The sequence below is a fragment of the Limanda limanda genome, chromosome 2 (genome assembly GCF_963576545.1).
Source record: "Limanda limanda chromosome 2, fLimLim1.1, whole genome shotgun sequence".
In the NCBI taxonomy this organism is placed as follows: Eukaryota; Metazoa; Chordata; class Actinopteri; order Pleuronectiformes; family Pleuronectidae; genus Limanda; species Limanda limanda.
The window spans coordinates 22,020,999-22,039,846 of NC_083637.1; the positions used below are offsets into that span (position 1 = coordinate 22,020,999).

The 18,848-nt window shown below is 43.8% G+C and overlaps 1 protein-coding gene across 2 annotated transcripts in view; it reads right to left on the bottom strand.

Annotated features, from left to right (window-relative positions):
• Positions 1–141: 141 nt before the first annotated feature.
• Positions 142–18,848, bottom strand: part of crebbpa (CREB binding protein a) — a 45,222-nt gene continuing 26,515 nt past the window's right edge. Inside the window, exons 6-31 of one of the 2 annotated variants that reach the window (XM_061093939.1) lie at positions 18,508–18,765; positions 18,067–18,166; positions 17,763–17,900; positions 17,500–17,617; positions 17,201–17,372; positions 16,893–16,955; positions 16,541–16,662; positions 15,321–15,533; positions 14,668–14,973; positions 14,193–14,345; positions 13,429–13,600; positions 11,769–11,887; positions 11,405–11,644; positions 10,907–10,995; positions 9,517–9,597; positions 8,800–8,856; positions 8,013–8,090; positions 7,855–7,922; positions 7,196–7,346; positions 5,758–5,904; positions 5,551–5,664; positions 5,255–5,420; positions 4,963–5,130; positions 4,528–4,689; positions 3,903–4,184; positions 142–3,715 (exon numbers count right to left, since the gene is read on the bottom strand). In XM_061093939.1, the coding sequence (XP_060949922.1) occupies positions 1,418–3,715; positions 3,903–4,184; positions 4,528–4,689; positions 4,963–5,130; positions 5,255–5,420; positions 5,551–5,664; positions 5,758–5,904; positions 7,196–7,346; positions 7,855–7,922; positions 8,013–8,090; positions 8,800–8,856; positions 9,517–9,597; positions 10,907–10,995; positions 11,405–11,644; positions 11,769–11,887; positions 13,429–13,600; positions 14,193–14,345; positions 14,668–14,973; positions 15,321–15,533; positions 16,541–16,662; positions 16,893–16,955; positions 17,201–17,372; positions 17,500–17,617; positions 17,763–17,900; positions 18,067–18,166; positions 18,508–18,765 (6,035 nt within the window). In that variant the 3' untranslated portion in view covers positions 142–1,417. The remainder of the gene's footprint in view (positions 3,716–3,902; positions 4,185–4,527; positions 4,690–4,962; positions 5,131–5,254; positions 5,421–5,550; positions 5,665–5,757; positions 5,905–7,195; positions 7,347–7,854; positions 7,923–8,012; positions 8,091–8,799; positions 8,857–9,516; positions 9,598–10,906; positions 10,996–11,404; positions 11,645–11,768; positions 11,888–13,428; positions 13,601–14,192; positions 14,346–14,667; positions 14,974–15,320; positions 15,534–16,540; positions 16,663–16,892; positions 16,956–17,200; positions 17,373–17,499; positions 17,618–17,762; positions 17,901–18,066; positions 18,167–18,507; positions 18,766–18,848) is intronic. The other variant, XM_061093930.1, reaches the window with a different exon arrangement.

An 18,848-nucleotide genomic window follows, 5' to 3' on the forward strand; every position in this document is an offset into this window, starting at 1 on the left:
ATGTTTGATGCAGAAATGTGCACACACAGGACCACAACCAGCATTGTATAGTTGACACTTTTTTTCTCCATTGTTCCTGGTGACTGGATGAAACTGCCAAGTTAAAACAAACAAACACAAACCAAGATGAGTGATACCACATTATTTAGCCAACAGACTGGAGTTCTTCTGCTGCACACAGTTTATTTAACAATATGGTATATAAGTAAGAAATGAGTCTTTAACCAGTATATACAGTGATTTCATTCTCTCTTCCTTATATGTATAGTATTTTGCTTAATAACTTGATGTACAATAGGAGAAAAAGTCAATCCCCCTAATTCAAGTTTTCGTGTGAGAGGAATGAGGGTTGACAAAACATTTAACATTTTTCCAGGGTGATTCTCAAACGTGTCCTTCATCCCTAGATAACACACGACTTAGTGTACAATTTAGAGGAAGGGGCATGATGGGAGATGTGGCCTACGAAGACCCGGTGATCATTCCATCTCAGCTTAGGGGGCTGGTCTCTTTCTCACACTCTTTACACTTTACAATATTTGTATGACAAAAATGTATGACAAATTCTTTTTAATGTCAAAGCAACAATTTTCTACACCTGCAAGACACTTCTTTTTTTTCAAATTCCAGGCCACTGAGATGTAGATTGCAGTCTTTTGTCATCTTTGTTGGTGAAACCAGTCAAAGCTGTGTTTCTCTTAGTGACTGTGAGGGTTTGTGTCAGTGTCTTCATGTGTGCCTGCATACATGCCCGTGTATACACAACCTGGCGCAGTCCATTTCTTAGTTTTAATACAACTGAGTGCTCTTCATACACACAAAGAGGAAGGGAGCAGTCCCTGAACGCATCGTCTTGGAGTAATGGTACAACACTAGATTACAATTGCCAGGCGTGACAGTTTGAGAACAAAAACCTGGCCCAATTCCCAGACAAATTATTTTACAGTTTCAACACAAATATGCTTAAAGTTTTTTTCCGAAGGTACAAAATAAAAAGATATGAATAATATAAAGAAATTGTACATTTTCCTTAAAAAAAGAAAGAAGAATGAGAAAGGCATGAAACATACCAAAAACAAACCAAAAATAAAATTGAGTATTGAACACATTTGGTCTTAACCAAAAAATATATTCTTTGTGATTTAAATTTAATCTTAGAAGCATCTTGCAAATTCCTCAACAACCTTCCACTTGGATTTAGGAAACACTTCCCCAGAAGTGTTGCCTTTTTTTTGTTTTGTATTTTTCTCAACCAAATTTTCTTTTTACAACAAGTTTTTACTCAGTACAAAAAAAACATTCTCAACCATAGAAAGAACAAAGCGAACAGCATAAGGAGTCCGAAGGGAAGCTAGGAGGAAGAAGAGCATTGGGAGGTTGGGTCCCTGGGAGTGAGATTGTGTTCCCAGCAGAAATGCTACAATCCCTCCACAAACTTCTCCAGAGTGTCCCCTGTAGCATCTCCCACCATCCCCAAGTCACTGTTCAACCCCGCTCTGTTGGGTGTGTTAAGCTGCGGCAGCATGGCACTCTGTTCTGGTGTCCCTAAGTGTCCCTGCTCCATGGATTTCAGCGAGCCCCCGAGTCCCTGGTGCGGGGAACCCGAGTGTGGCGAGGGCTGGGGCTGGATCTGCGGCGATGGACTGGAATGTGGCGGCTGTGGCTGCTGTTGCGAAGGCGGACAGGGGGACTGGACGGGCGCAGGGGAACGGACCTGGTTGCTGAGGGTGTTGGCTAGTGTGGGCTGACCAGGAAGGTGGGCTCCACCCTGGGGCTGGCCAGCCAGCAAGTGGGTCTGAGGGCTCATCGGGCTGGGCTGGGCAGACGAGCCCATCTGCTGCTTGAGGACGGCCTGCTGCTGCTGGGGAAGCTGCTGCTGCTGCTGTTGGAGCATTCGCTGATGCAGCAAGTTCTGGCTGGGGTCCATCCCCATGCTTGGCTGGGCCATCTGAGACAAGGATGGGAGCTGGCCCATGGGACCCCCAGCAGCTCCTGGGCCTGCCTGCATGGCTATTTGCTGCTGCTGCTGCTGCATGCGGATCTGGGAGTATGTAGCAGCTGTACCCTGCGTCTGTGCAGGGAACTGGCCAGGGTGGCCCTGAGGCATCACTCCCTGCTGTTGCTGCTGCTGTTGTTGTTGTTGTTGCTGCTGCTGTTGTTGTTGCTGCTGCTGTTGTTGTTGCTGCTGCTGTTGTTGTTGTTGCTGTCTTAAGAGCTGCCGACGGTAGAGCTCCTGGAGCTGGGGGTTGTTGTTCAACAGCTGTCCTTGAGCCCCTATAGCTGCCATGCCCTGCGCAGGAGGCTGCTGCGGCTGCTGGGGGGGGAGCCCCGGCCTCTGCACTGCCCCTCCTGGCATGGCCATGGCTTGCATTGCAGGCATGCCGGGCTGTTGTTGCTGACCTGCTTGCTGCTGCTGTGGCTGGTTGGCCTGGTACTTGGCTGTTCGCTGTTTGATGAAAGCAGCCATTAGCTGAGGGTTTGATTTGAGGATGTTGAGAACTTGCTGCTGCTGCTGCGGTGAGCTGGGAGACTTGAGGGTGCGTAGGAGGTCCTGCAGGGCATTGGGAGCTATAGCACCGGGTCTCTGGGGTGTTTGTGGCCGGGCACCTGGCAGCTGTGTTATCAGAATCCTCTGACCCTGCTGGGGCTGCTGCCCTGGTAGCATCATGGCTCTCTGCATGGTCATGGCCTGCTGTGGCGTCTGGCCTGGGACGAGACCTGGTTGTTGAGTCTGAGCTGCCTGCATGGGCCCTGCAGCTCCGGGCCACTGTCCTGGGGCCATGCCGGTTTGCATGACCTGTGGCCCCCTGGGCCCAGGCACCATTTGCATGGGTGGCTGCATTGGTCCAGTCATGCGCTGCTGTGGCTGCTGGGGGTTCATGGGCAAGCCGTTCATGTTGACCCGGTAGTTCTGCTGGTTCTGCTGGGCCTGTGCCATCATCTCAATGTGCCGTGCCATCTTGACTGCAGCAAGGGGAGGCTGCTGCTGCATCTGCTGAGGTGGCTGAGGCGGCTGGGGGAGAGAAGACTGCTGCTGGTGTAGAGGGGAGGCCTGAGGCCCAGGCTTGCCCTGGGATACTGGTGTTTGAGGCTGGGCATTGCGAGGTGCATTGGAAAAAGAAGGGGCCATGACGCCTGCTGAGTTGGGCGGTTGCGGCTGATTGGAGAGTGGCTGCTGTGGTGTCTGGGGAGTGTTAGGCTGGCCATGGGAAGTGGGGGTACTGGGGGCAGCTGAGGCCGGAGGGGATGGCAGCGGCATGGTTCTTCCCTGCATGGTGGCCATTCTTCTCCTCATCAGCTGGGCCTGCTGGAGCCTGTGCTGCAGCTGCTGCTGCCGAAGCTTGTGCTTGATGTTCAGGCAGAACGGGACAGGACACTTGTTCTCCTGACAGTGCTTTGCATGGTAACAGCATAAAGCAATAAGCTGCTTGCAAACAGGGCAGCCACCGTTCGTTTTGCGCTTGCAGCCCTTTGTGTGTTGAACCACTCGCTTCATCTTCTGGCAGGATGGCAGAGAGCAGTTGGCATTGCGACACTGACAAGCATGGACCAGGGACTGGATGCAGCGTTGGATACTGAGGCGTCTGCTCTCCTGCGGGCTCTTGGAGGCCTCTCCACTCTGGCCGTTGCTGTCGTCGTCCAGGCCGAGGCCCCACTTTACCATCGGGTGCTCGTGGCCCTTAATGTTATAACAACTGATGCAAAGATCAAAGTCCTGAAAAGGGGAGGGAGAGGGAAACAGTTAACAGGAGTTAAAAAATGTATTTATCATAAGTTTCATCTCTGTGATCAAGTCCACTTCCCTTGTCTGTATATCAAAAACTGACAGACTGCCACCTCATTGTTTTACCTGCTGTGACTATGTAAAAACAAAGTAAGGCCCAAAAATAGCAGCAACTCACCTCACACACGGTGCAGTGCCAACGTGTCTCCACATGGTGCTTGCACTCGTTGCAAGTGTAGACAAAGCGATCCTGTCCCTGGTTGTGCAATTCAACCAGCATGCACATGGTGCTCCACTTACACCTCCTGAGGGAGCTGAACTCCCAGTGCTTATCTCTGGCCAGAGTGAGGAAGGCATCCCGGCCGTCCATCAGGTCGCAGGAGAGAGAAGGGTCGGGGTCAACGATGGGCGGCAGGGTGTTGACCAAGGGACCAGAGTGGAAGTGAATGACAAAGAACACCTTCACCAGAGAGAAATAAAGACAAACTTGAGTCAGCAAAGCACAAATAAAGTGAAACAAGTATTTAAACTAGAATTTTTTTTTTTTTTTATCTATTATCTTCTGTAAAATAAAACCAGATATTTTACCATTAACCTTTACCCAATTATATTACCCATTACAAAATTAAGATTTTATTCAGTTCCGATTTTTTTAACTATTTGTAGTAATGGTAATATCAAATTTTATTTGGCCCAATGTAGTCATTGATTAAGTCAGCACAGAGTGCCAGCTGAAATTTACGTATTCAAGGATTCACTTTATTAATACATGTAAACGAAGGAAAAACAGATAAAAGCCGGACCTCTTTGTGCTTCTCCATGGAGGCGTACAACTTCTGGGACAAATCATTTGCTACATTCGGCATCCCAGGCTTCTTCTTATTGGCTCGGCTCACACTGCTCTTGTTTTTATTTGTCTTTTTGGTGTTCTTCTTCTTAGCATTTTTGCTGTCACCTGGCATACCCTGAGGAGAAACACAGCGTATTAAATCATCATATTCTCTCATCGTGTGGATGATTGACAGTCTTTCCATCGGTCAAGATGGTTCAAATTACAGTGAGGATTTTGGTTCTTCAGGAGGCCATGTGTTATAACAATATTCCAGGTTTTACAAAGTAGTGTATAAAATAATATTCATATTGTACAGGAGTTTTTAAGGACAAAATAGTTTTCAAAGACAATGATTAAACAGTGGACTTGTAGTACCGCGTTATCAAACATCATACAAAGTTCTTACCTCAGGAGTTTCAAATGCAGCTGTGTTCTCCTCTTTCCTCCTCTCTTCCTCCTCCTGCTCCAGCTCCTTGATGCTCTCCTCCAACACGTTGGGCCAGAAGTCGCCCTCAAAGTAGGGAAGCTCATTGGCGCTGATCAGTCGGTCCTCGGTCGCCTGTTTGAAGATGTCCTGTGGATAAAAAAAGATATCCACAATTTAAACACATTATCCTTAACATTATTATTCAAATCTAAGCAGAGATGTGACCGGAAACAGTAAACCAAAACAAGACTTAACCAACAAACCAATATACCTTGTAGTCGTGAAGAATCCTCTCTGCAAAGGCTTTGTCAAGCATCTTCCTGTACCACTCCTGCAGCCTCTTAGGCTTGGGGATCTTCTGATCAGAAGGATGGCAGTGGAAGATGTAATCATCTCCTTCACTGGGAGGGCATGCCCAGATGTGGCCCTGGGCGTACCTGCAGACAGTGTTAAAGGGAGGAGATCTGTTGGCCTAGTGCAGGATCCAATCAAAACCTTCTTTCCCAAGACTATTCCCCATGTTGTAAGATTTTGAGAGGTGAAGCTGAATAGATGGTTGAGGCTTACCCGAGTTTCTTGACATATTCTAGATAGCCGATGAGGATCTCGTGGTACACTGCTGTTCGTAGAAGCCGAGGTTTGAAGAAGTGAATACTGTCAAGGTATGATATGTAGACCCGTCTGCAGAGGAAGAGAAGAGGACCACGGTAAATATCACAGGTCAGATCCCATCTCTACTGCCATAAACCACATGTAATAATTTGATGTACAGACCTAGTGTTGGGGAATGGGCTCTCGGAGCCGTACTCCTGCACGTGCATGCCAAAGAAGCAAACGTCCACACCGTCAATCTCCTCAAAGGCGAAAAGTGCTTTGGTTCTGTAGGGGAAGGTCTCAGACATTTCACCCGTGTCCACAAATCTGTAGAAATAAAGAAAATAGAATTACCACCTGACGGTTGTACGCATTCAGCAAGCAGTCACATTTACATTCATGTCTGCCCAGAGTCATATAATTTACATAGCGATTTAATGAAAAGTATGAAGTGTATGGATATTGAGGTATGGCCAAAAACATAGTTTGTCAGGTCACAGTGACCTTGACCTTCAACCATTGCACATGAAAATCAAACCAGTTCACCACTGAGCTCTACTCGTGGCGCAAAAGAAAATTTCTGTCCTTTTCCTCAGGCAAAAAAAAAGTCACTAGCGCAGATGTATTAAAACAAATATTAAAATGTGTATATTAAGATCTAATCATCTACACAACAACCTACAATTAATTATTGATAACAATTAAGTAATCTGGGGGTGATATGAAGATAGGAGAGGCTGTTGAACAGTAAGGTGCGGACTGAGTAAAGCTTTAGATTTATTATACTTACTTTATTTGTTCAGGGAGTAAATATACTCTACACACCTTGTAAAGGTATGTAACCTTTATACCATGTGGTTTTAGATGACCCCCTCTAGTGAAAATCAAGTTTCTAACCTCTCTCATTTTCATTCTGTGTTTTTTTTTGAGAAGATAAATGTGTTTAATTAAAGGTTAATCAATACCAGGGGACTTTAAAAGAACGTTTCAAGTCAGTCCTCTGTCTTATCGTGACTCAAACGGAAATAAGAATCACAAGCTGTCTGAGACGTTTGCTTGTGTGTCACTGGTTTATAAAACATAATGGGATGATTCAGGTCAAGAAGCCTTCAGTCAATAAAAGAAGCAAACAGTCTTTAATCCATCCACCTGAAGATAACAGGTTTCAGGATGAGGGCCCCCGCCCTGTGAGGATGGGACGAACATTGCAGACTTTGATTTTGTGTGAGGAAACAGTAAACCACTCTCAGGGAGGGTGTAAACTCCATCTTGTCAAACCAGCAGGCTCCACCATTACTCTAAGTGGTACAAAAGCTTTATATATGGCATTCAGCTTTGTATGGCAGGGACAATAAACGAATCAGCTCAGGTCAAATAAGAACTGTGCCAATGCAACTTCAAATATATGAATGTGAGACAAGTCGAGGTCATCTACGACACTATGGCCGCCCTTATCTTGTTGTCTCATTTATAAATAATAATCATGTCATATAAATGCTCAAAAAACAAATGCATACATTACTTAGAATTTTAATTTGATTTTTGGTAAGGGCACTGGTCCTGAAATCCTTATTGTCCCCCAGATGACCCATCTATCTGCAGTCAGTGATGCTCTCACCTGGTTTTCATGCCTGGTTTGACCTCCACTGTTTTGTCGGAGCTCGCCACCACTCGTACAAACACCTCTCCAGCCTCTGGGTGGTTTTGTCTCTTCAAGTATTTATTCACACGGTCCTCTATGTACATTCCCAATCTAGTTGACTGCAGCCCTACAGTGATCAAACACAGAAGAGATATTTCAAAATGACAAATTCTAAATGTTCTGCAGGAGCCTTAAAATGAAATATAATAATGATAATAATGATAATAAGGAAATAAGGAAAGCACTAGAACTGATGATTGACACTCTAGTGTACAAACTTATACAAAGGTCAGATATTTTGTAAAGGGCTACAAATATCAAAGCACAAGGCCTACAACAAAGCTGTGACGGTTGCTCAGGTTCAGATAAGAGACAGTTTCTATCACCATGGTACTTGTGAGAAAAAAACTTCAATAATATGTGAACCTTTTGAAAACTGCACTGAGCCATACAGGTAAAGCTAGTCGAAATCAATAATCTACAACAATTGGGATTTTTAAATACATTTTTTGTACTTTTTTATGCTGAAATGTCAAACGTGAGAATGTTGCGCGAAGTGTTTGTCATGTTTTAGGCTGGATATTTCAGGGTTTTTTGTCAGAAAAACTGAATGAATATAAAAGAGCAGCACTAACGTTTTGCAGAGAACTTGTTGTCCTTCCGTGTTTTTCCACTCTTCTTTAAGCAGTTTTCACAAATGAATCTAGAAAGAGATCAATTAAAGACATATTGTTACAATTTGCACATTAAAAATGTAAAGAAAAACCTAGGAGAAGCTGAGTAAACATCTCACCCAGACGGCCAAATGACGTCGTAGTGTAGGACGCAAATCTGGTGCATTTTACGTCCACAATCTTTACATTCAACAAACCTGAAAAACAGCAGAGACAAATACAATACTTAACATTTCCACATGCACTTAATTATAAAAGGCAACTGCAATGCTCTGTTCTGACATGAATTACTGAAAATGTTAAATGCAAATATATTGTTCAGCTTTTGAAAACTGTCCACATCATGTTTCTGATGCGGTCATTTGTATGAACGTTGATATCTTTACTGCTGAAACAGCAAGAAACTCATCTCCATTCAAATCAATATTCCTCCGGTCGTTACACAATTGCAAGCAAGCCAATGCAAGTGTGCCTTTGTGGGAGGTTCAGTAAGTCCAGAATTCTGCATTTGATTTAACATTAAGTCACAATGAGAAGGCAATCAGCGTGTCAAAGGGCCCTGCGTTCTCTGACACGCTGATTGAGTAAGTTCCACTCAGCAGGTGGCGTTGCCGAGTTGCCCTGAGGCTTCACTGAAACCGATGCGATTGATCAAAAAGGTTCACAAAGAAAATATGCAGACTGTGAACCACAGGCACAGAAACAAAGCCAGATGTGGATGACAGAAAATAACCTTTAAAAGATGTGATCTGCAACATAAAAGTGAAACATTTTAATAATAGTACAAGGATTTATCAAGGCGAATCATATTAACTTCTAGAAAGGAAGTACACAAAGAAAATAGTACAGTATTTTCTCTCTGTGTTCATCCCACTTGATAAAGGGTGTGGGGTTGTGTGTACTTACGGTTCGGAGTCGAGTACGTCATTCTTCTTCCGTTCAAACTGGTCTTTTGATATCATCCTGAAAGGTGAGGGAGAGAAAGGGTGAGAGTTCTTTTTTTAGTCTTAAAGGCCACTCAAAGCGCTTCATATCCCATTCCCACAGCTCTACTGTACGTGTGCTTCTTCCTTCACACACCGCCGACACAGTTGTCAGGGGCAATTAAAGGTTAAGATTCTTGCCCCAGGACACTTTGGCAAGTGGATTGGAGGAGCCAGGGATCAAACAACCGACCTTTGGTTAGTGGCCGTGGCCGCCCGGCTCTAGCCCAACGTGTGGGCTCGCAGACTTTTAATGTATGGATAAGCATCTAAAAACCAGGCACACTTACTGTAATTTAATTGCAACCAATTATAACAGTGAATATTAAGTCCCAGTGAAGAATTATATCATATCAAGCAACAGACTAATAATGATAAGTTTCTGACACCTGGAGTCATTTTCAGTATTTCATTAGTGAAGGACAAGCAAATAAATAATTAGAGCAAAGTTTGGTTTTTCTAGGCGGTCACTCTAAAACATGAGGAAACACCTTCATGGATAAGACGAAAAAATTTCGGTTTCAGAAATAATAAAAAGTGCAGAGATCTTCTCTTGGAATATGTTTGTAAAATTACTGGTCTACTTCATGTGTGTTATTATTATCTTTTAAATGGATGTAAGAAGAGACAGTCTACTTACGTTTGTGGCTGTGCAGGATCATCTCCTAACGTCACACTCTCCCCCTGGATCTCATTGAAGCACTTCTCACAGAAGTGGTACCTGTAAGACACAACACATTCACACTCAGGACATACAAAACTATCAACTCTGCTGAACAACAGTTTCATTTAGATCCCTGTGTTCGTTTTACTGAATCAAAATGTCTCGTGATCAGCTACTTGTTGGTGTGTGCCTAATACAACTGTGCACAGAATAACACTTGTCTTTTATGTTTAAAATAGCGAGCGGGGAATCCCAGCGCTCCTATTGAGAGTGTCAATGGACTGCGCTGCAGGAGCCTCATGCTGTCTGTCAGGCTGTGCTGCTTCACTGCTGCTGCTGTGCTGCTCCGCTCTCAAAGTGCCCAATCAAAGTGTGAAAAAAAAGGCTGCCGTTACACTGTTCATACAGCAGGGGGGGCAAGGGAATGTGTTGTAAACAGTTATCTGCTGGCTTTCAGCTGAGAAGAAAAAGCTATGATGGGCAATGCTGTTTGTGGCCTGTTTGTGTGTGTTATATTTTCATCTGTCGAACAAGAGAGGGGGCGGCGACACTGGATTTACTCAGTCCCCTGATAAATACTGAGAGAAAAACAATAAACACATGCGCTCCAATGCTTTCATTGTTAGATGCTCATTTGGATTTATGGTCTTCACGGTTTCCCTTTATGGGATTGGGATGCAATGCAGGGAACATAGCTGGTAATAAGTATTGTTGTGAGCAAAAGCCCCATGCTGTGCCAGGACTGGGAGCAGAGCCATTAAAAGTGTCAGGAGGACAGTACTGTCAAGACCATAGTTGTCCCTCTGGAGCTATAGAGGCCCCAGGCTGCAGGGGGACAGATAATCACAGTTCAAATGCTGCATTCATCGCCCATCAAAACATTTTATGAGAAAATCTTCATGCAATATCTGAGTGTATGATTCAGTGAGATTACAATTACTACAAGAGCGACATTATGTTGCTCTAGTAGAAATACACAGAGTTGAATTTACAGCCAACCATAATCACAGGTGCAGTGTCTGTTCTAAACCCGCTTGTTTGAAATGGGCCATTTACTTGACCTGAGGAAATGATGGTTGCAGCTTTCTTTTTGAAGGTGTAAAAATGACCTGCAGTAATTGAGCAGCAACAAATAAAGACCGACTGCTGGACTCAGTCCATAGAACCCTGAAGCTGCATCACCGCTGTTCACCTGTTTATTCAAAGTTCAGTGAAGCAAGACTCAGTACGCAGAACCGAAACTGGAGAATCAGAATCAGTAAGCGTTGTTGTGAACGCACAGTTTGTTGTGATCAACAACATTACACTGATGAGACCGCCACTGCTGTAGAGCATATCCTGTGTCCAGACACACACACACACACACCTGTTCTGGTAACTGTAGTATGTTCCTCCAGTAGGTATGGTGCAGAGTTGCTTGCCATAGCAACAGAGGGTTTGTGGAGAAAACTCATACTGCAGATATAGAAACAAAAACAGGAAAGCTGGTCAAAATATGGCAAACTAATTTTTGCAATAAATCCTTAAAATACTAAATCAATAAATATAAATGTCTTAATTTGGCATTTTAATAAGCCTCATCTCTCGGTTGGTGTTCAGAAAGATGCAGCTATCAAAATTTTCAGAATCACATGGTATAAAAACCTCCAAATAAATAGCTTACTGACTGAGTCAAACTGTTTTTACATGTTTTACCAAACAAAATAAAAAAGAGTGGAAATATAAATTGTCATTGAATTCTTTTAACCTGGACAACTGAACTTAACAGCTATTTAGGACTGAATAGGAATACATTATTTTCCAGTCTTTCCTTCTCCAAACTACAGTCTCTGTAACTTAATTTAGTCTGATCCCTCCATCTCACCTTCCTCCCGCAGCAGTAGCCCAGGCCCTGCATGACTGGATCGATCTCTGACTCAAACACCTCTGCCAGTTTGGAGCAGTACTTGTAAACACGGGATGTCTTGCGGTTGTAGAGCCAGGCGTTGTTGAACATAATCCAGACATCATCGACGTATTGCCAGGGTTCTTGGTATTGGCCCGTGTCGAGCTTACGCTTTATTGTGGAAAGATCTATCGGGTTTTTGACAATGTCAAAGTAGTCCTAGAGAAAGAAGGGACGGATAAATACTTTTGTGTTACAGACAAAACAGATAATATGTGCAGCTGAATTATGTTCATCCACTAACGTGAGAACATTAGGTGGCAGGTGTGTATGTGCTACGTACCGGAATACCGAGAACCATGGGGTCTACTGGCTGTCTGAAGGGCAGCGACTCAGGGTCCTGCCGGTAGAGCGACTCCAAAGTTGGCATCAGAGCCTGACGCAACTCCTCGGGCTTAAAGACTGAAAAATGGAAAGTCAATGAATTACTACACAGAAAGAAACGTCTGCTACAGAAAAAAAATCATCAAATATGAAGGGAAGCAACAAAAAAAAACTACTGTAATTTATCTTGCCACTATTTTTGGAGTAACATATTTATCTTTTCCCTCATAAGAAACTTGTGGAACAAAATATAAAATAACTTTCACAAATACCTCAGACTCACTTAAAAAATAACAAGCAGTCAATTCACTCTGTGTCTGACCAAGAGTTTTGATTATTGCTTAATTTAGCATTATTTCATACTCGCAAGTCAATCGTGACTGAATCCCTGTGTGCTTCAAGTAGTCATCATGATTGCGTGATATCAACAGCACTCTAATAGCAGTTGCAGTGACACCTAGATCAATTGTGCAAAATTCTGACAAACTCAAAGAAGACTTGGCAATCAGCACCTTACTAATTATGTTGTAATAACAAGTTATACTGAAACTACTACAATTCGTCTTTCTCAAAGTGGAGATGTTCCAATAACAGCATCGGCAATAAAACGGATACTGTTAAAAATGTCATCTTGGGCATTTTCAAGTACACAAGCCTATGCAGAAATCAAATGCAGCGTCTTTATAAAGCATATTAATTTCACCTAGACAAACCCGTTACTGTGTTTTCCTCCAAAGCACCTCCTTTTCGCTGCTCCTAGCTATACTGTTTTTAGAGCAACAAAGAAAAAGTGACTTCTGGTATTGCTAGCTAAAAGGCCACATTTAAACTACTACCACAACTTAACCCAATGTATACTGAATAATATTATGACTTCAGTTTTGAGGGGTGGCATTATTGTTGCCAATTATTATTTCTGCCAAGGTTTTTTTTTTATTTTTGAAGTTGCTGTTGCACTGTTCTATACTGTCACTGTACTGTTTAAAACCTAAAAGGTCTTTGGTGATATTATAGAAACTGTGGCTGCACTTCAACAGCTGTTTAAAGTACTTGCTGTGTATCCCTAGATGTATTTATTTGTGCACTTTTTCAGTTAAGATTGTCAAACTAGATAATAAAAGAAGTTCTGTGTTGTGCATTCTCTATATGTATTTGTTCTTCAAAGGGTGAGCGAGCCACACAACAATGACTGTAATCATCACTTCCATATAGCTTTCATTACAATACAGGTGTTAGGATAAGTAATATAAATTGATATATTTTTAAATGCGCTGGTATCGGATTAGCCTCGGTAAGGGAACAAATGTTATCAGAACATCTTGAAGCCCCTCTGAAGATCTAATGACACTAGCTTAAGTTAATGGTGCAGCTGTAGATATTCTGGTGGATAGTGGAGCTTTTACTTCAGCAGTTAAAGCTAATGAGCAAGTGTGTATGTAGACCGGCTCTTATTTGGTAACTAAAAATAAGTCATGACAGTTGGTCTCACAGTTGGCACAGCGTGGGAGTTGAACATTACAGAAGATGATAAAAAAAATTATTTTCATCGAGTGTAGCTCATTCGTAATCAATCATAAACTCGGACACAGGGTATATTCAGCTCGGGGCTTCAGACTCACTTTTCCTCCGTGACTGAGAGGGGGAGGAGGAGGCTGTGCCGTTGGCTCCACCCTCTTCCTCTTCTTTGGGTTCTGTCTTTAATTCCGGCTTTTTCTCCTCCACCTCCATCGGCTCCTGCTTCCCCTCTGGCTCCTCTTTCGGTACCAACTTTGAAGCCGAGTCCTCCTCAGTCTACAGACAAACGGGCAAAATGACTGGTTATACGAAGGTCAGGTTTTAAAACTTAACACTAAAAGGGTATCTATAACTGAATATTTATAACAGAAAACAGAATTTGTCTACAACACATTTGTGACTATAATGATCTGGCAATATGTTTTACACTTGAGGATAATTGCTCTCATGTGTCTTGTGTTATCCTACTGCTGCAGTGACCATAGATGAAGAGATGGTTTGTGCCACAATCAGCCAGGCTGTAAGTATATGAGGAAGCCTATTGGTAACTGATAATGTGGAGGAAGGACTAAGTTTACAATTAATAAAAAAATGCCTCGAGACCTAGAATAGCAGATGTGTTATATCCATTCAAATCAATCCACAGAGGGAAATATCAAATTCTAGGTGTAAGAATTGGGGATCAAATACATACAAATTATTGTCTAATCCTTATGACACGTTGTACGCAATCATTGTATGAAGTGGGTGTGCTTGTCTGATTTCAACCTCAGACGGGGGTTTCACATGCTGTTTAACCAGCCGTCCGGCACTTGGTTTGAAGTATACTGACGATTTGATTGTATTTAACCACGCAGCCCTGACTCACCTCCATCTTGGTCTCAGATTTGACGCCAGCGGCCACAAACACCTTTCTGCCCTGGTGCGTCTCTGCTTTGATCTCCTGGACAGGCAGGTCAGCGCTGGCAGCTGAGGCCGGTGTGGGCACCCGGTTATCCAGACTGGCTCCTGGTTGAGAAAGCTAAAACAGAAGAGGGAGGGACAGAGGCAGAGAGAGGAAAGACAAATGAGGCGTTTGCAACCGTGTCACTGCTTTTTTTTGCATGCAGTACTGCAGCTATGGCACAGATGAAGACGTCCCATATTGATTTCATTGCTGCATTAAATTGAAAGATGCAACGTTCCCAGTGTGATGGATGCTTGATACAGTTAAGATGCAGTCGTAAAACATAGGGGTGGATGTGGATGGGTCGGATTGATACATGGCAGTCAGAGGGATGGGAGTTTGCCCGGGAGCAGGCGGGAGGTCAGAGTGGAGGGCATGCGGAGGATCTCAGTCTCACCGGCGTAGTGGGGGGCTGAGACAGGGGCTGCGTCTGTGCTGCTGTGGGAAGCTCTGCCTGGGGTTGGGGCTGGGTGGGACGGGGCGGGGTGGCACCCTGGGCTGGAGCAGGGCCAGGGAGGGTGGGGGTGGAGCTGCGGCTGGAGGGCTGGGGGTGCGGCAGGTTAGTGGCCGCCCCAGCCGTAGAGGCGGAGGAGGCAGCAGGTGAGGGCGTGGAGTGCAAGGGGGTTTGGGAGGAGGCTAACTGAGGGCCCACTGAGGGGCCAAGTGCACTCATGGGGAGGTTAGCACTCTGCTGCTGCTGCTGCTGCTGCTGCTGCTGGAGAGAAGGACACGCACGCGCACGCACAAAAACCCAAGGGCAGGCGGGCACACCCAAGAGAAGCAGACAAACAAACAATCATAAGGTCAAACAACACCACACAATTTGGGGTTTAGAGGGCATCTTGTGATTGTTCCAAACACAATTAAAGAGTAACTAGGATGAAGTATGATCGGTTAAGATAGTTTGGTTTTAGTTTCCCAGAAGCTATTTGTAAGTAGCACAACTTCGTAGCCTCTCTAAAAGCAATAGAATTATCGAATACAGCCAAAGACACCAGTTATCCAACCAGGTTCCCAGCTCCACACGCCTGGTCTCTCTCCCAGTCTCACCTGCGTGACAGCAGCCTGTGCCTGGGGCTGATCCATGCCAGGGCCCACGGTGACGTTCATGGCGCCTGTCGCAGCGACTGCAGCAGATCCCGGAGGAAACTGGGTCTGAGCCAGAAACTGTCCCTGGCTAGCCGTCTGGCCCACCATGTTGCCGCCCCCATGTCCGGTCATCATGCCCTGAGCCTGGGGCATCCTAGAGGGAGACATGCCCATCTACAAGGCAGGAAAAACAAGGTGTTACTATGGCCATAGCAATAGAAATCCTTCAGAGGGTTTCCATTGACCAAACGATAATGCAAAGATCAATCACAGTACCGATATTTCAGCAGCACTATAATTCAGTTATGATGTATTTTAATTAATTCTATCAACAATAACGCTTTGTGAGCATTATGGTGGCTGCAAGGCATTTACATTATGTGCATTACCTTATACTTCAAAGTCAGACTTATAAGTGCTTTTTCCTCTAGGAAGTATGATAAGGGTTTTTAAATGTATTAAGTTTAATCATTTTACACGTGCTGACCTATTGACTATTGACTATTGACCGGCAGTGTGAGAACAGGAGTTTAAATCTTGAGTGATCAATTATATGTTTTAGTTAATTATTAAAATAGTTCAATTGATTTTAGAATCAAAAAACAAATTAACTGGTTTTGTTTTAACCTTTGTACTGTTAGTTTGAAATAATTAATACATTACTGATTAGTATGAAATAAAGGAAATTAGCACTTTAAAATGTTACGGCGAGGATTTATCTTATTTATGATATATCAACATTTAATTCGTTTTTTTTTTTTTAAAAGATGTTGCGTTCACTGAAAGTCTCTCTTGACAAATGTTAATATTTAAAGAGGTATCTCTCGTGCTGTTCAGGTGACACTGTCTTTTATTCAGGACCGAAATGAGAGAAATGGCCGTTTGTGATCACCACAGTCCTGATCTTATCAAGACATGTAATAACAGGGCACATTATTATCTACTAAAAGGGTCAGTGCCTCAATGCCTCATTTTAACAGCAGGGCATTTGCATTTTAGTTATTTGACAACTTAGCATGGTTAAATCTTAAAAATTCTCCAAACACTGAACAATGTTTAATAGTTCAGAGGTCCCTTGTGTAGACAGCCACAGTTTGCTCATGTTACTTGTATGTGTCTGTGGATATGCATGTGTGCGTGTGCTGTGATTTGCATTCCCCTCTGCCCCCTGCCATCCTCACCGCTGGGACGGAGCTCATGTTCATTTGCTGTGGATGGTTCATAGGTGAAGCAGCTCTAGCTCCCATGGGTGCCTGGGATATCTGGGCATTGGGCAGAGTCATGTGGTTGAACTGGTTCAGTCCTGGACAGAAGAGTGGGCCACAATATTAAATAATGGACACACACAGGCAGGAGACAATGCCACGATGGTGGTGATCGTTTATACATTTCATTAAGCATAGGGCAGTTTGAAAGCTTAAGCTACACTATAATTAGACTGCTTTAGTTATCCTTTCTGTTAGCACATCTTTATTTTCTACAACCTCCTTTACTTGTTTATTCTCACTTTACCATGTGCCATGCAAGACGTACCTTGAGAAACCTGCATACGATTCATGATCTGATTCGGCATGTTGGGGAGAGAAACAGGCCCATCTATGAAACAAAAACAAAATATATGAACCAAAAGATAGCTAGAAGTTATATACATGAATAACAACATTAGCAGCTGTAACGAAAAAAGTCCAAGAACATCCATTGCAGTTAGAACTACATAGTTATTCACAGCTTTATAAAATAACACAAATATATCACTATCTCAGTGTCAGCAAAATAGTTTTAGGTAGGGTTATGATTAAAACGAACTATGGCAAGTATTCAGTTACGATATATATACTGACTCTGTGGCCTTGCGCCTAATGCGTTGGGCTGTGCGAGGCCAGGCTGCTGCGTCCCCTGAGCGGCCAATGGTGCCTGGTTGATGATCTGCTTCTGTAGCCTTGATCGCCTCTTCTCCTCCAATTCCTTTTGGATTTTATAGATTTTCTCAGCCAGGAAGTGATAGTACTCATCCTGTGGAGGAAAGAGATAGTTAAGTATTTTGTGGATATACTTTGCTAAAAAGGTGCTGTGCGCGGCCCGGATTACATGACCAATTCAAGTCATTTGCTTAGTAGAGGACTAATTTAAAAAGACCTACCCGGCTGTTAGCTGACTCGTACATGTCTCCCTCCACCTTTCTGGCGTAGGTTACCAGGTTCTCCATTCGTCTGTCCTTTAAAGCTGCCGGGTCAGGGGTAGGGAATATGGCTTGTACTCTGCCACACAAGAGCAGAATTTCGAGCAGTGAATATCTCTGGTAATTTCTACTACCGTTATTTCTGGACATGAAACAGAAGCCAATAAGGGTAAGCAACAACTCAGGCGACTAACTAGTTATCTTCAGTGGGGGAATGTACTTACAGTTTGTGTACGAGGTGATTGCGCAGGTCCTGAGTGACGTGCTCATGCCAGTTTTTCCTGGTGCCTGTGGCAGGGACAGGTGATGCTGTGGGTAGGTTGCCCATTGATCCTACAGCTGACCCATCCGACAGCAGCTGACTGGACGTGGAAAAGGAGAAACAAAGCGGGTGAGATGTGAACAAACAATTGAGAACGTTTAGGCTTATCATAAAATGTTGCACTCAAATCAACAAATTAAAAAAAAAATAAAAAAAATAATCGGATCAGCGAATGAAAGACTTAGTGCTTATTGACAGGGACTGACTTGTTAGTGTTGAGTGAGTTGGGAAGGGAGTCTGAGTGCAGGTTTGTCTGTTCTGAAGTGGTCACACCCATTGCCGCACCTCCAAGAGCCATCTGGTTACCTGTAAAACAGAACTGTGTGAGCAAATAGCACTGCCTGATTTCAAACTCAAGCTCAGTACATACATCTTTGAATAGCTGCCACGTCTGTAACTGATGTGCACTGAACACCACAAAACACATATTAAAATGACTTCAAGTATTAAAATTAAGGATTTTATGAACCCATTATTTTTCAGCCCTTTTCCAATTTGTATTTCGTATTTTTCAAACCTATTTAATGTCCTTGCAGTGGGGTGTAGATGCAAAAGCCAGCCAATACAGACAAATTTAACAGTACCATGTTAGACAGCTTATAATGCTCATAGAAAATATAGAAATAAAATCAGCTGTGTGGACTTACCAAGTGCATTGATGGGTCTCATCTGCTGCGAAAGCTGTGCGTTCTGTGACCCTGCTGACTGTCCTGGGCTCGCAGCCTGCTGGGCTGGGGCCTGCCCAGTGGCCTGGCTGCTGTACGGCAGGCCAAGAGCCGCGTAGGCTCTCTGCATGGAGCTGGGGTCTATTGGGGTTGAGGTATTAATGCTGGGAGCACTGGGCTGGCCCACTCCAACTGAAGACATGGCGTTCTGCAGGCCCGTGCTAGGAGAGCTCAGCATAGCTGGGGGGAAAAGAGACATATTCATCAATCCAAAACGGTCACAGATAATGACACTGACTATACTGTTATCAGCTTGCAGTGCT